At 47.0% G+C, this 14,902-nt stretch overlaps 1 protein-coding gene across 6 annotated transcripts in view; it reads left to right on the plus strand.

The window, feature by feature from the left end:
* Nucleotides 1-14,902, plus strand: part of TACC2 (transforming acidic coiled-coil containing protein 2) — a 200,851-nt gene that overhangs the window by 13,111 nt on the left and 172,838 nt on the right. For 5 of the 6 annotated variants that reach the window (XM_035030507.1, XM_035030481.1, XM_035030516.1 and 2 more), the window contains exons 2-3: nt 3,112-3,189; nt 9,373-9,432. In XM_035030507.1, the coding sequence (XP_034886398.1) occupies nt 3,157-3,189; nt 9,373-9,432 (93 nt within the window). In that variant the 5' untranslated portion in view covers nt 3,112-3,156. Of the gene's footprint in view, nt 1-731; nt 932-3,111; nt 3,190-9,372; nt 9,433-14,902 lie in introns of all 6 variants that reach the window. The other variant, XM_035030488.1, reaches the window with a different exon arrangement.

Below are 14,902 nucleotides of genomic sequence, written 5' to 3' on the forward strand. Positions count from 1 at the left end.
TCGGACACCTGGTCTCCAGGGAGGCTCTGATGCAATGCCAACTTGTTTCCCAGGAGGGGTCGCACCCTGTGGCAGGGATCAGGGGCTTCTGCACAGAGAAAGACTCACAAAACCGAAACCAGCTGCATTCCTGCAGAAGAGTGGCTGCCTGGTGATAATGGGAGGAATCCTGGGAGGTGGAAGGCTGCCGGGCACGAGGGGCTCTGGGTGGCTGCCCATCATCGGTCCCACCCAAAGGCCTCAGGGCCTCCTCCACCCTGGAGGGCAGGTCCGCCTCTCGGCGCCCTGGCCAAGGCTGCGGCTTTTTATGACTTCACTTGTTGAGACTCAAGCCCCGCCTCGGTAAGTTACACACTGTAAACAGGTTCCAGCCTGCTGGCGTCATCCTATTTTCACAAGTTCTCTTTGTCTTGCCACATTACTTAGGGTGGGATTTTTCCAGGTGCCAACAGGAAGCCCTTTGCGCATTTTACTCCTCTTGCCCTGGACGGTTTGTCTCTGCTCTGCGGCCTGAAGGGCGAGTGAATGATCCGGAGAGTGAATGCCCTGCTTGCCGGGCAGGACAATTCGGATCTTAGGTGCAGCCAATCAGGTCACAGGGCCAGTTTTAGTCTGGATAAGCCCTCTCTGAAAGGGGCCCTGCTCCTGTAATAACGGGGAAAATCCTCTACGTGAAAGGCCCGGGCCACGATGGGCTCAGAAATGCTGATTCTGCGTTTGTGTGATCACAGCGGCCCGCGGCTCAGGTATGAGGCGCAGCTGGTTTGTGTCCGTGTCAAGGGTGGAGCCGGCTTGTCTGCCCAACTGGGTGACGTGGGCCAGCGCCTCTGCGTAGGCCTCACCTGCTTCTAAATGGAAGAGAAAGTCCAATTGCTGGAAAGCAGACCTCCCGTGGGCCCGCAGCCTCCAAAGTCCCAGACCTTCCCTGAATGTAAGTAGACGGCAGAGCTGGACCCGCCTTCCTTTCTGGTCTTGGGGGAGCTCGAGGGGCTGGCAATGCTGTAGCTCAGGAGGAGAGCGTTCCCGAAAGAGCCAAGCCTTCTCTCTGTGGTTTTGAAATTTACACTGAGCCAGAAGTAGGTTTAGTATTTTTTTTAAGATTTACTTTTTTAGGGAGAGAGAGAGAGAGCGTGAGCACAAGCGGGAGAGGCAGAGGGAGAGAGAGAATCTCAAGCTGACTCCCCGCTGAGCGCGGGGCCCAACACGGGGCTCGATCTCACCACCCCGAGATCATGACCTGAGCCGAAATCAAGAATCCGAGGCTCAACCGACTGTGTCACCCAGGCACCCTGAGCCAGAAGTAGTTTTGTCATGGTTACCTGTATAAAAAGCTAGTTCGGGCGCTCTGATTTGTAATGCAGTTATTGAATTTAATCTGGTGAGTGAAATGCAAAAAGTAATATTACATTGAACTGGGGCGCCTGGGGGGCTCAGTCGGTTAAGCGTCTGCCTTCGGCTCAGGTCACGATCCCCAGGGTCCTGGGATCGAGCCCCGCTTTGGGCTCCTTGCTCAGCGGGGAGCCTGCTTCTCCCTCTCCCTCTGCTGCTCCCCCTGCTTGTGCTCTCTCTCTCTCTCTGGCAAGTAAATAAATAAAAAATTTAAAAAAATTACATCAAACTGTATGAAATCCCCACTGCGTGTGGGTTAAACTCGTGGGCATGGGGAAGTGACAATCATTGATATAGTCATAACGATTAACAGTCATCACTGTTTGCTAATGAGGCATCATTTTCCAAATGAACCTCAAAAAAACCCCCCAAAACCCTGAAGTGATCAATTTTAAATACATGAAGATTTTAATGTTCTGTAAGTGAGCGTATGGTTTTTCCCCCCATCTTATAAACAGTAAATGGCAAGAAAGGATTAAGGAATTGTATCCTTTTGACCCAAGGGTTCGGAGTGAGAGAATCAATCGATCACTACTACAGTGATGTCACTTCCAGTTTTCTCAATTTGGGGGCATTTTATTTGTGCTGCTGAAAATACTCACATTTTCTTTTCCCGTGACTGTTCAGTACGCGTAGCACGTGGTAGCTACTCAGTCAGTGTTGGTTGAATGGATAAGCAATCAGTGGACAAATTTTATTTGAAGTGAGTCAATCACCGAAGTTTTCTGAGCTAATATTTCCATCAAATACTATGGTGGAAGCAAATACTGTTGTGGAAGAAATCTTGAGTTGGAAGGCAGGAGACTGAGTCCGTTTTCCAGCTTGGGTCTTTGGCAAGCCCCCTTCCCTTCTCTGGTTTCAGTTTCCCCCGCTGGATCAGACTGGTAATCTCTCAGGCTCCAGCTCTAAAAGTTGGTAATTCTACAAGTTTTCTGTAACGTAGTTTCTCCGTGTAGAAAAAGTGCGGGTGAGAGTCCCCGTCCTGCTGATGTTATGGGGTCTTGTGGAACTCTGAGCTGTGTGGGAAGCCTCCTCCCCAGGACGGTGATTAATCATCACCGTCGCTAAGCGAGCCCGATGGAACGGGTCTAGTGGTCCGGGCAGCCCGCCCCTTTACCTGATGATTTATTCCTTGTCTGGCCCCGGCAACCCATTTTCCTCACCAAGAAAACCATTCTGCCCTCATAAAAATATGTGCAGAAGCGAAACTGATTTGATGAAACAAGCGCTTTGAGTAAAAAATATGTTACTGAAGGAAAGTGGATTTCAAGCCTCCTAATGTGCGACACCCGGCTCTGTGGGTCACTTGATGGGGGGAAGTGCCACCCTCTGCATTTCCGGAGGGAGCACAATTAGGAGCAGAAAACACCCTGAGAGTGCCACCCCTGGAGCTTTCTTTGGCACCTGAGTCCCTCCTGTCACTCCATTTGTGGATACACCTATGTGTGTACATTGGCGTTCACACAGACTCAGGGACAAACTCGTTTTTCAGAAACGGCTGCCAACCCTGGGCTGGGGAACAAACACAGCAGCCCGTCCTGGGAAAGAAGTCTGGGTGGCATATCGCAAAAGAAAACCCTTCAAAAGCGATTTTCCATGATGTGACTGCAGAGATCCACATTTCCCATCATCTGGCTTTTGAGTCTGGGGAGAGGTGCGGAGAGAAAAAGCCTCAGATCTTCCTCAATTTTACAGATGTGTATACCTTTTTATTTCTTCTAGTTGCTTCTGGTAAAATCCTGAGGGACGCTGGCACCCTGAATCACCATGGGCAATGAGAACAGCACCTCGGAAAGCCAGGTGGGTGTCAGGGAGCTTACCCCTCAACCTGCACGGGTCCCTTGACTGACCTTGACTAGATTTTCTTTTTTTCAGCATCTCCTCTCCACCCAGGAAGGAACAAGTGAAAACACAGGTTATGCATAAATACATACGGACACACAGAAGCATTTAACATTTGCATTTTCAGAATTCTTGTATTAAGGCTAGCCCTGATTTTATAAACCATATTTAAAAAAAAACTAGTTTAACTATTTTGTGCTTTTAAAATAATAAGAGTTTGGCACATTTTTCCTGGATTGTGACCACCCATCCGTTTACTTATGTGGATGCATCAGAGGAGGTTGAAATGAAACCTTATCCACACTCCTCCCCAAAATAAAGTTATGGCCCTTAAAGAGTGATCTTCAAATCTATCCATGTTGAGCAGATTAAACGTGAACTATCATTTCCATGTTAGGGAAGGTTTTCACAACTGAGGAATGAGCTTTAACTGCTTAATTGCGCATACACCTGGGACTGTTAAAATATATTCAAATTTTATAGCTCTCCATTTTCACTTTGAGAGACTTAATTCAATGCCCTGGTGAACAAAATCAGGAGGACGCTTTCCTATTTATCTCACACACAGTGGAAATTTTGGATTCATGGTATTGAGTTTTCTGAGTGAGATCATTGGATCTGAAAGGCAGCATAAGGCAATTTGCTTTCCCTCTGCCTTCTTCTTCCCTACAATCCTCTTTTCTCAAGGAGGAACACAGGAATCATTAAGACAAAATGTGGCAAACTCCAGTCTTTAGGAGCAGGCCAGAAACAGTAACTGTGGTCAATGGCAGTGTGTGAGACAATAGGGAGGAGGAGGGACTGTGGCAAACAGGAGGGATCCTGTCCTATTGTCTGAAGGAGGCACCACCATCAACTCTGGCTGATGGCTGCCACGTGGGAGTGCAGACCCAGTGTCACAAGAGCTTCCTATCTCTTCAAGAGAAGTCAAAAGCCCGTAATTTTCTATGAAATCATAAAAGCATTTATAATTAAATTTCTGATGTTGAGGCAATGGTAGATTGGCATGCTGTTGCAAGACCTAATACAGAGAGGTCCCTGAACCCTTTACCTAGTTTCCCCCAGGGTAACATCTTTTGAAACTAGCCATACCCACATTGAGACAGTCAAGATACCGAACATTTCCATCACCTGAAGGATTCCTTTCAGTTTTCCTTTCACCACCTCCTGTTCCCCACCCCTAATCCCTGGCGCCTCCTCGTTTGTCCTCTATGTCTGTAATTTTGGCTTTCTGAGAATGTTATATAAATAGAATCACACGGTGTAGGACCTTTTGGAATTGGCTTTTTTCACTCTGCTGAATTTCCTCGAGATTCATCCAGGTAGTTACGTGTATCAGTAGTTTACTCCTTTTACTTGCTGAGTTGTGCTCCATGGTCTAGAAACATCTGGTTGTTTCCAGCTGGGGATGATTACAAATAAAGCTATTGTGAACATTTGTATACAGGTTTTTGTGTGCGTGTGAGCATGTTTTTGTTTCTCCGATGCAGATGCCCAAGAGCGCAATTGCTGGATCATGTGCTAGTTGCATGTTTAGTTTTATAAGGAACCACCAAACGGTGAGATAGAATCTCTGTACCATTTTACATTCCCACCAGCAACACGCAATGGATGAGTGATCCAGTTTTGCCACATCCTGGTCATCGTTTGGTGTTGTCACTATTTGGTGACGCCATGCTGATAGGTGTGTTGTGATGTGTCGCTGTGGTTTTAATTTGCATTTCCATGATAACTGGTGTTGCTGATCATCTTTCTTGAGCTTGTTGCTGTCTGTGTGTTCTCTTTGGTGAAATATGTGTTCATGTCTTTTATGCATTTTCTAATTGTTTTTTATAAACTGTTGAGTGTTAAGAGTCTTTATATAGTCTAGATACTAATCCTTTGTCAGATTGTGGTTTGCAAATATTTTCTCCCACTCGTAGCTTGTCTTCTCATCACCTGAACAGAATCTTTTGCAGAACAAAAGTTTTTATGAGGTACAACTGATCAGTTTTTCCTTTTCCTTTTCTGTCAAGTCTAGTGCTTTTGGTGTCAAGTCTAAGAATTCTTTTTCTACCCCTACATCCTGAAGATTTTCTCCTATGTTATTTTTTCCAAAAATTTTATAGTTTGACATTTTATATTAAGTCCATGATCCATTTTGCATTCATGTTTGTGTAAGGTATGAGATTTAGGTTGAAGTTCATTTTCTATGTTTTTGTTCCATTTTCTTTTGCCCACGAATGGCCATCTCTCCACTACTGTGTGTTGAAAATACTATTCTTTCTCTATTAAACTGCTTTTGCACCTTTGTCAAAAATCAGTTGGTCATATTTGTGTGGGTCTGTTTCTGGGTTCTCTTTTTTATTCCATTGATCTATGTGTCTACTCTTCTGCTGATACCACACAGTCTTGATTACTGCTGCTATATAATAAGTCCTCTCCCTCCTGACTACTTTTCAAAATTGATTTAGCTATTCTAGGACTTAAAGCTTTCCATACAATTTTAGAATAAGCTTGTCTATGTCTAAAAAATACATTGCTGGGATTTTGATAGGGATTACATTAAACCTATAGATACACTGGGAAAATTGACATCTCTACTATGATGAGTCTTCCATTCCGTGAACACACAGTGCTTCTTTTTGATTTCTTTCATCATCATTTCATAAATTTCAGCATATAGATCCTGCATATGTTTTAAGTGTATGCCTAAGTATTTCATTTTATTTGCAGTAATTATAAATAGTATTGTGTTTTTAACTTTGGTTGCCACATGTTCATTGTTAGTGTATTGATTTTTGTGTGTGTTGATCTTACATCCTGTGACCTTGCTGAACTCACTTATTAGATCCAAAGGGCTTTTTGTAGATTCTTTGGGATTTTCTATGTAAACAATCATGGTATTTGCAAATAGGGAGAGTTGCATTTCTTCTTTTCAATTCTTTTTCCTGCCTTATTACTGTGGCTAGGAATTCCAGTACTACGTTAATTAGAAATGGTCAGAGTGGACATCCTCACCTAGTTCCCAGTTGTGGGGGAAAAGCATTCCATCTTTCACTGTTAAGTAAGATATTAGCTGCAGGATTTTATAAGTTCTCTCTCTCTCTTTAAACTTTATTTATTTATTTATTTATTTATTTATTTATTTATTTATTTAGCTCTAGGCCTAATATGGGGCTTAAACTCATGACCCTGAGGTCAAGAGTCGCATGCTCTACTGACTAAGCCAGCTAGGCACCCCTATAAATTCTCTTTATCAAGTTAAGGAAGATCCCCCTCTATTCCTAGTTTGCTAAGGATTTTTATCATGAATGGGTATTGGATTTTTTCAAATGCTTTTTTTATTTTTCTGTGTCAATTGATGTAGCCATATGACCTTTCTTTCTTCTTTGGGCTGTTGGTAGGTTAGATTGCACTGATTGATTTCCAAATGTTGAACCAGTCTTGCATACCTGGAATTAATCCTACTTGGTCATGGTGTATAATTATTTATAAAGACTGTTAGGCTTGCTTTGCTAACATGTTGTTGAGGATTTTTGTGTCTAAATTCACAATTAACATTGCTTGGTAGTTTTCCTTTCTTTCTCTGGCTTTGGTATCATGCTAAAACTAATCTCATAAAACGAGTTGGGGAGTGCTCTCTCCTATTTTCTTGGAAGAGGCTGTGTAAAGAAATTTTACAACTTTCAAAATGTTGGCAACTAATTTAAATTATTTTTAAACACTCTGTGAGCCAAAAAGATGCTCCTGCTGGATGGGGTTGGCTCATCCTACCTCTTTGTAACCTCTAACTTACAAGAACGTTCTATCTTGTGTTTTGGAGTGAAGAAAGCCATGGCCACTGGTTCAGCACTAGACTCATATTCTGGCCTTTAGTCCTGGTGATTAACAAACCAAGTGGCTCAGATTCAATACCTTCTCTAAAGACTTGCAGAGCTGTTTGGGCCCCAAACCATCTGTAAGCTCCACTCTGGCTACAAACACGACAGAGTGATGGTTCTCACTGGGGGTGTATTTGCCCCCACCCCCAGGACATTTATCAATGTCCGCAGGCAGGTTTACTATCTCAGCTCCAGAGTGGAGGTGCTTCTGGTATCTAGTAGGGGTCAGGGATGCTGCTAAATGTTCTCAAGGTACAGGGACAGCCCCACAACAGAGAATTATTCTTCTCAAAATGTCAAAGGTACCAAGGTTGAGAAAACCTAGAATAGAGGAACATTGGTCTTACCTGCTTGAAGAGACTTCCTTGGGGCAGTGGCTGAACTTCTTGAATCTGAGATGAATTTCTACCTGAATACAGGCAAATTAAAGTGGTTTACATGTTTTCTTCATTATTTATTAAATGACACTGTCCAGAATTAAAGGCTGGTTTACTTAGGATAGACTCATAGAGATGGAATTGCTAGGTCAAATAAAGGGTGTTTTCGAAATTCTTGCTATAGAACTAGATCTAGATCTATCTATATCTACATACAAAATACTTTCCAGAAAGGTGATGCCTATTTATACTTTTCTCATCAGGGTATGAGGGGGTCCAAATCTCACTGTGTCCTTGCAAGCAATGAATATAGTTCAATGTTTCAGATCTTTACTTTTCACCTCCTGCCAGGCCCCAATCCCAGTTCCCTCCTGGAGCAGACAGGAGATGTCTTCCTGCCATTGCAAATTTTCACAGCTCCAACCTCAGTCACACATGACCCAGTGGGGCATGATGGCATTGCCCTTAGGATTCCAGGGTCAGCACAAGGTTTGCCTTGCACAGAGAAACAAGTGGGAATGAAGCACAAGTACATTTGGCTATAGGATCGGGGCTCCGCCATGGGGTTGGTGTTCCAGACTCATCTTTCCACTGTCTCCTGAATGATCCACTGTCACCCCACTTTCCTCAAACCTGAACTAAGCTCCCCCTCCCCCATCCTTTTCTCCTCCTGTGTCCCCCCTCCCAAGTACCATGATCTACCCTACCATCCAAGACAGAAATATGGAGGTAACCTCTGACTCCACTCACTCCCATTCTCCCCATTTAATAAGTCATTCTGTGATTTATAATTAATAAATGAATGGACTGGCCATTTAGCCTTTCAAATTTCTATGTAATTAAGACTTTCCTTTGGTTGCAAGAGCCAGAAAACTGTCTCCAATGACTATAAGCAGAGAAGGCTTATTTGGCTTATAGAATTAGGAAGTCCAGAGAGAGGGTCTAGCCTCAGCAGTCACTGAGTCCAGAGGTTCAAAAGAGGATGCTGGAGATCTGTCTTCTCTGGATCTTGCTCTGCTTTCCTCTGTGATGCCTGAGTGCTTAGGGAGGTGCCCTCAGCCTGGTAGAAACAGAAGAGAAAACAAAACCAAAAACACCAATGGCTGCTCCAGGCGTCCAGACTTCCTCCCGTTAACGGTCCAGCCTCCCAGTCAGCACCCTCTGAGGACTGGCCCTGATGGTGTCGCGTGCCCTGGCTGGGATCCGTCACTGCGCCACCAGATTTGGACACTCTGATGGGCCAGCCCGAGTCATGCAGGGGAAAGGTGGGCCCGGGGGGGTGACGGCCCCATCAATATCACTTAGAGCACTTTCTCAAAAGATGAAAAGTATACGTAGAACATGTTCAAGATGTAGTTTTTTTCTAGCAGTTTTTTTTCTTCTCTCCACCCCCACCGCACACCCTGTTACCTCACAGCTGGATCAGTGCAGGCTACCCCAAACTAGTTTCTCAGCCTCCACACTCCCTATCCCCCCCTACCCCATCCATGCCCCCCCTACCCCATCCATGCCCCTGCCTCTCCCAGGGGCTCATCTTCTGTGAAGATGCACTTGGAGGTCCCAGCATTCTGCTTACACGTGAACTCTTAGAAGGAAAGGCAGAGGTCTGAAGGGTCCTCCTGTTCACAGATGAAACACCGGGCATCAAGGGCCAGCCCGTCATCAGGGCAAAGGATGAGGACAGGCCTGCCCAGGGCCAACCCTTGCCTTCTTCCTACACCCTCGGGCTGCAGGTGCCTTTCCCTCTGGTGACTAATGTCCCCTGGTAGCCATGGGCAGGGTGGGAGTACCCCTAGCAGGAAGAGAAACCAGCCAAGACTGTCCCTCTGGTACGGGGGGGGGGGGGGGGGTGTTCCTGTTCACCGCGGCCCCTCCTAACGGTGAGACTCCTTTGCTTTCAGCAAGAGAACTCTGGCTCGCGAAACGTCATCCTGTGGCCTCCAAACCCCGAGCCCGTGCAGGTACCGGGAGATGTGCTCTGCTGCTCAGCCCCCTTCCTAACACCTAGGCCTTTGCCCACTTGGCGCGTGGCATGTTCCTTTAAATTGGGGGGTTTGCTCCGCCTTCGCCCATTGCCCCCTTTCCTCTACCTCAAAGGAGCTCTAAAACACAGCAGAATCTGCAATCTGTGTTTAGATCTTCTTAAGACAACCTTTTGGGGTGCCTGCCCAAGAGCCTGCACAGCAGCCCTGCTCCCAGACGCTCAGCAAAGCTCACGTCCGCCACGGGGCGCAGACTCGGGGGGCCCGCACAAACCGGCCGCTCGCCCCCGCTTTGCTTTCCCTTGTCCTCGAGGCTTTGGGCGGCGCGGTGGCCCCGCGGCTCCGTCTTCGCCGCCCGTGGGCAAAACTGGTGTGTCGTGAGAAAAGATTGCGTTCTGCTTCCGCTGTCCCTGTCGTCAGGCCTGAGCCCCGGAGTTGTCGCTGAAGTGCTGGCCGTCCCCTGGGGAGGAGGGCCAATTAGGAGCTTTGCATCCGGTCCAAGGAGATTTTACCTGGAGAGAATGCAGGCCAGGTTGGTGTGTGCTTGTGGGTGTGGTCAAGGTGGGACCGTAAGATGCCACCTGCCCTGATATCCCGACACACGAGGGAGGGGCGTGAGGCCCGGGGTGGCGTGTTCCTGGCTTTAGGGAAAGAGCCTGGGTGGCTCAGTCGGCGAAGCGTCCGACTCTTGGTTTTGGCTCAGGTCGTGGTCTCAGGGTCGTCAGATCGAGCTCTGCAGAGTCTGCTTGAGATTCTCTCTCTCTCCCTCCCCCCTCCACTGCTCGCTCAAGCGCTCTCTCTCTCTTAAATAAATAAATAAAATCTTAAAAAAAAAAAAAAGGAAAGAAAGGGGCGCCTGGGTGGCTCAGTCGTTAAGCGTCTGCCTGTGGCTCAGGTCATGGTCCCAGGGTCCTGGGATCGAGCCCCGCATCGGGCGCCCTGCTCCACGGGAAGCCTGCTTCTCTCTCTCCCACTCCCCCTGCTTGTGTTCCTTCTCTCGCTTTGTCTCTCTCTGTCAAATAAATAAATAAAATCTTTAAAAAGAAAAGAAAGGAGTTGCTCCACCCCCAAGGGTGGCTGCCAGGTAGGTCTGATTGGTGTGCTTCTTTCTCTGTATATCCCACCAGTGATGTTGTCAAAAACTGACCTCTGTGCCGAAATAAAACACGAAGCCAGAGATTGGGGATAAAGAGGAACAGTGATTTTTATTACCTTGCCCGGCAAAGAGGCTGCTGCAGGCTAATGCCTTCAACACTGCAGCCCGGGCCGGAGTAACAGGCTGAGGGGTTTGCAGGATCTGGGCGGTTTCGGTAGGAAGGTGGCGCGTGCTGCCAGCCGCATGGCCATGTCCCCCGGGTGGTCTCCTGACTGGCGTGGGTGCCCGCCGATGGAGGAAAGACATTAGGGTTCAAAGCCGACGGCCAAGAAAATTCTCGAGATGTCTTCGGTGCAAAAAGGTGGTTTTATTAAAGCCCAGGGACAGGACCCATGGGCAGAAAGCTGCGCTGGGGTCATGAGGAATGTCCCATTATATACTTTCAAGTTGGGAGGGGGTTAGGGATAGTGTAAGTCCCTAAGGAATTTTGGAAGCAAGGTTTCCAGGACCCTGAAGGGCCTAGCTATTGTTGGGAAAAGGTCATTTATTACTGTCTAATAAAACCTTAGTCATGAGACCCTTCAGATGTATATCGGAGGGCCATATGCTTGGGGGATGATTGCAACACGTATCTTGGGGGGTTTAGAGATAAAGGAAGTTTCCAAAAGAATTTTTATATGTTAAAGTAGGCTTACAGGATCTTGGGTTCGGGGGGGGGGGTTGGGTTGGGCTAGGATTACCCTTTGCCCTTAGCAAAGTGTCAACATCCAGGCAGTTGAGTCCCTAGAGGAATGTCACTCTGCCTGTTTGAAGGACTTGTCAATGGGCTGTAGGTAGTAAGGAAATTTAATAATTTCTCTTCTGCCTTTGTTTCCCACATCACCGCCACCCCAGTCTTGTTACGGAACATAGTGAGTTCGCCAGATGTCAATATCGATACTGAGTTCCTGAAACAAAGAAGGATTCTGTAGACATTTTTCTATTGTAAAATATGCATTATATGAAATTTAGCACTGCAACCATTTTTCAGTGTACAATGGATGTTCAATGGTGTGAAGCACATTCACGTTGTGCAACCATCCCCACCATCCATCTCCAGAAAGTTTTCATGTTTTTAAACTGAAATTGGGGACCTATTAACCGATATGTCCACATCCCCCTCGCCACTCCCAGCCCTCGGCAGCCACCATGCTACTTTCCTACTTTAAATCTGACTCCACTTGGTACCTCGCCTAAGTGGAGTCACTTTTGTGACTGATCTGTTTCACTCAGCACAATGCCTTCAAGGTTCATCCTCGTTGCAGCCTGTGTGAGAATGTCCTTCCTCTTTAGGGCTGAATAGTACTCCATTATCTATATCCCACATTCTCTTCATCCGTTCATCCGCTGATGGACATGTGGGTTGCTGCCACCTTTCAGCTAGTGTGAATAATGTTGGTATGAACACAGCTGTGCAAATATGTGTGACTCCATGCTTTCAGTTCTTTGCAGTAGATATCCAAAAGTTGAATTTGCTGGATCACATGTGAATTCTGTGTTTAATTTCCTGAAAACCACCAGACTTCTCCACAACGGCTGCACCATTTTACATTCCCATCAACAATGCACAAGGGTTCTAATTTCTCCACATCCTTGCGAACTCTTGGGGTTTTCTCATTTTGGTTTTTGCTTTTATAATAGCCATCCTAGTGGGTGTGAAGTGGTATTTCGTTGTGGTTAGAGGCTATTTCTGATCAGTGGTCAGTGCAGATCTCATGTGCCCAGACGGAGGCAGCCATATAAAGTTCTGGAAAAGGAACATTCTGGAAAAGGGAAGAGCATGTGTGGCATGTCTGGGAGGGATGAGCTTGTTGTATTTTGAAATCAGCAAAGAAGGCCAGTGTGGCTGGAGGAGAGTGGGTGAGAGATTATGTCGAGATGCGAGATCAGGGAGGTGGGTGGGGGTGAATCTTGTAGGTCATTATCAGCTTTCTAACTGGGATGCAAAACCACCAGTGAGTTTTCAACAGAGGTGTGACATGAGCTGATTTGAGATTTTATTTTATTTAATATTATTATTATTATTATTTTAGAGAGGAGTGTGTGTGCAACCAGTGGGGTGGGGGGTGGGGTGGGGTGAGGGGGGTGCTAGAGAGAGAATCCCAAGCAGGCTCCAGAGCCCAACATGGGGCTTGATCTCACAAACCCGAGATTTTGACCCGAGCCGAAACCAAGAGTCGGATGTTCAACCGACTGAGCCACCCAGGTGCCCCGGTTTGAGATTTTAAAAAAGAGCTTTGCAGTTGCCATGTAGAGAATGGTCTTTAAGGGGCGGAGGGCAGAAATGGAGGAGGGACACTAGTTAGGAGGCCATTTAGAAGTCAGAGACGTGGATGGTGATGGCTTGGAATGAGGTGGCAGGGAAGGGGGTCCCTGGATTGGGGATGTATTTTGAAGGCAGAGAGGGTGGGCTTGATGATGATGGAATTTGGGGGTGGGGAAAAGAGCAGAATTAAGGACGAGCCCTAGGTGTTTGGCCTGAGCTGCTGAGCAGATTGAAACATCATTTCCCTGAGATCAGGAGGATTGGAGGAGGGGCAAGTTTAGGGGGAAGGGAGAGAATCAAATGTTCTGGTTTGGCCATAAAATGTGAATGCCTTTCGGGCACTCCAGTGAAAGAGGCATTTGGATGCACAAGAGGTGGAGCTTGAGATGCATGTTGGAGTCACCAGCGTAGGTGTTTAAAGCTGGATGAGAACACCTGGGAGTGAGTGAGGATGGGCAAAGGGACTCAGGACTAATCCCTGAGATATCCTTTAATATTTAGGTGTGAGCCTCAGGGGTAGGGGGCAGTTTGTGAAGGAGCTGTAGCAGAAGACATAGGAAAATGAAGGACCTGGGAGGTCCATGGAGGAGAGTGTCCAGAGAAAGTGGAGGCATCAGATGCTCCTGAGAAATCAAGGAGCAGACACCTACCCATTGACTTGGCAATATGAAGGCCATCGGTGTGAGGGAACCTCATACTGCCCCTTGAACCCTTGATAAGCATTTCCAGTGGAATGACAGGGATGCAGTTTGGATGCCTGAAGAGGGAATTGGAGATAAGGAAGTGGAGAGAGGGGTAGAGATAATGCAATAAGCTTTTCTAGAAAAGGGAGCCGAATATTGGGACGGTAGCTAGTAGAGGGAGTAGAGGGAGTTAAACCCGGAGGGTTTAAAGATTGAAGATCTTAGATGGCTGCCTGCTGGTGGGAATGAGGGAGAGAGGCAGAGGTTGGTGGAGGACGGGTGATCGACGGGTGGACCGAAGGAAGGCTGACCTTGACTGTTGAGAGTTGATGGGATTGGAGCCGACTTGGGCTTACAGAGCAATCCCCCGCCATTGTGGATGGTGGAGGGAAGAGGAAAGCAGACACACCTGGGAATTGTGAGGATGGGGGAGGGGAGGGGAGGCAGCTCTCTTCTGATGGCTGATTGGGGTGCACGTGCGGCAGAGAGTGGGGGGTCAGATGAGGCAGGGGTGTACTGAGCTGCTCTGGAGTTGGGGGATGGCGGATGCCTGAGGAGAATGGACCTTCATGCAGTCACCGAGAGAAGCAGGGATGTGAGCCTCATAGGACCTCTCTTCATAAACTCTTGGCAGGGGGGCTGGCAAATTATCTTTTTTTATTTTTTATTTTTTATTTATTTATTTATTTATTTTTTAAAGATTTTATTTATTTATTCATGAGAGACAGGGAGAGAGAGAGAGAAGCAGAGGGAGAAACAGGCTCCCAAGGAGCAGGGAGCCCGATGTGGGACTCGATCCCAGGACCCTGGGATCATGACCTGAGCCGAAGGCAGACGCTTAACCATCTGAGCCACCCAGGCGCCCCTGGCAAATTATCTTAATGATTTTTGCTTTTGAAATTTTTTGGCAACAACTGATCGTTGACTTAGTTATTGACCATTTAACCTTAACTCAAGAAGTCAAGTTTAATAACATCACCATGGTCCGGTATCTGGATCCTGCTGACGAGTCAGTTATTTCTTCTTTGATCCACACAAACCCTATTTAAACTCTGAAATTTAGGAATATGGCCTGGAGGGTTTTTTTGTTTTTTGTTTTTTCTGTGCTCCCTAGAGAACAGAAGCCATTGGTGGGGCAAGTTCACACACGCAGGCTGGACTGAGCCCATCCATTCACTGAAGGTTCCTCCTCATGCGCCAAGGGCTCTCAGCTCCAGCCCAGCCCCTGGGGGATACCTGCTACTGCACCTTGGGTCCTGGGTCCTCGTGGTCACTCCTGCTCCATTCCTGCAGGAACTGACTCACAGAGGCCTCGGGGCAGGTGATTGCTCTCTGGGAGTATGGGGCAGCCCCTACCAACAGGCC

The sequence above is a fragment of the Mirounga leonina genome, unplaced genomic scaffold (genome assembly GCF_011800145.1).
Source record: "Mirounga leonina isolate KUSES-001 unplaced genomic scaffold, KU_Mleo_1.0 Mir_114, whole genome shotgun sequence".
Taxonomy (NCBI): Eukaryota; Metazoa; Chordata; class Mammalia; order Carnivora; family Phocidae; genus Mirounga; species Mirounga leonina.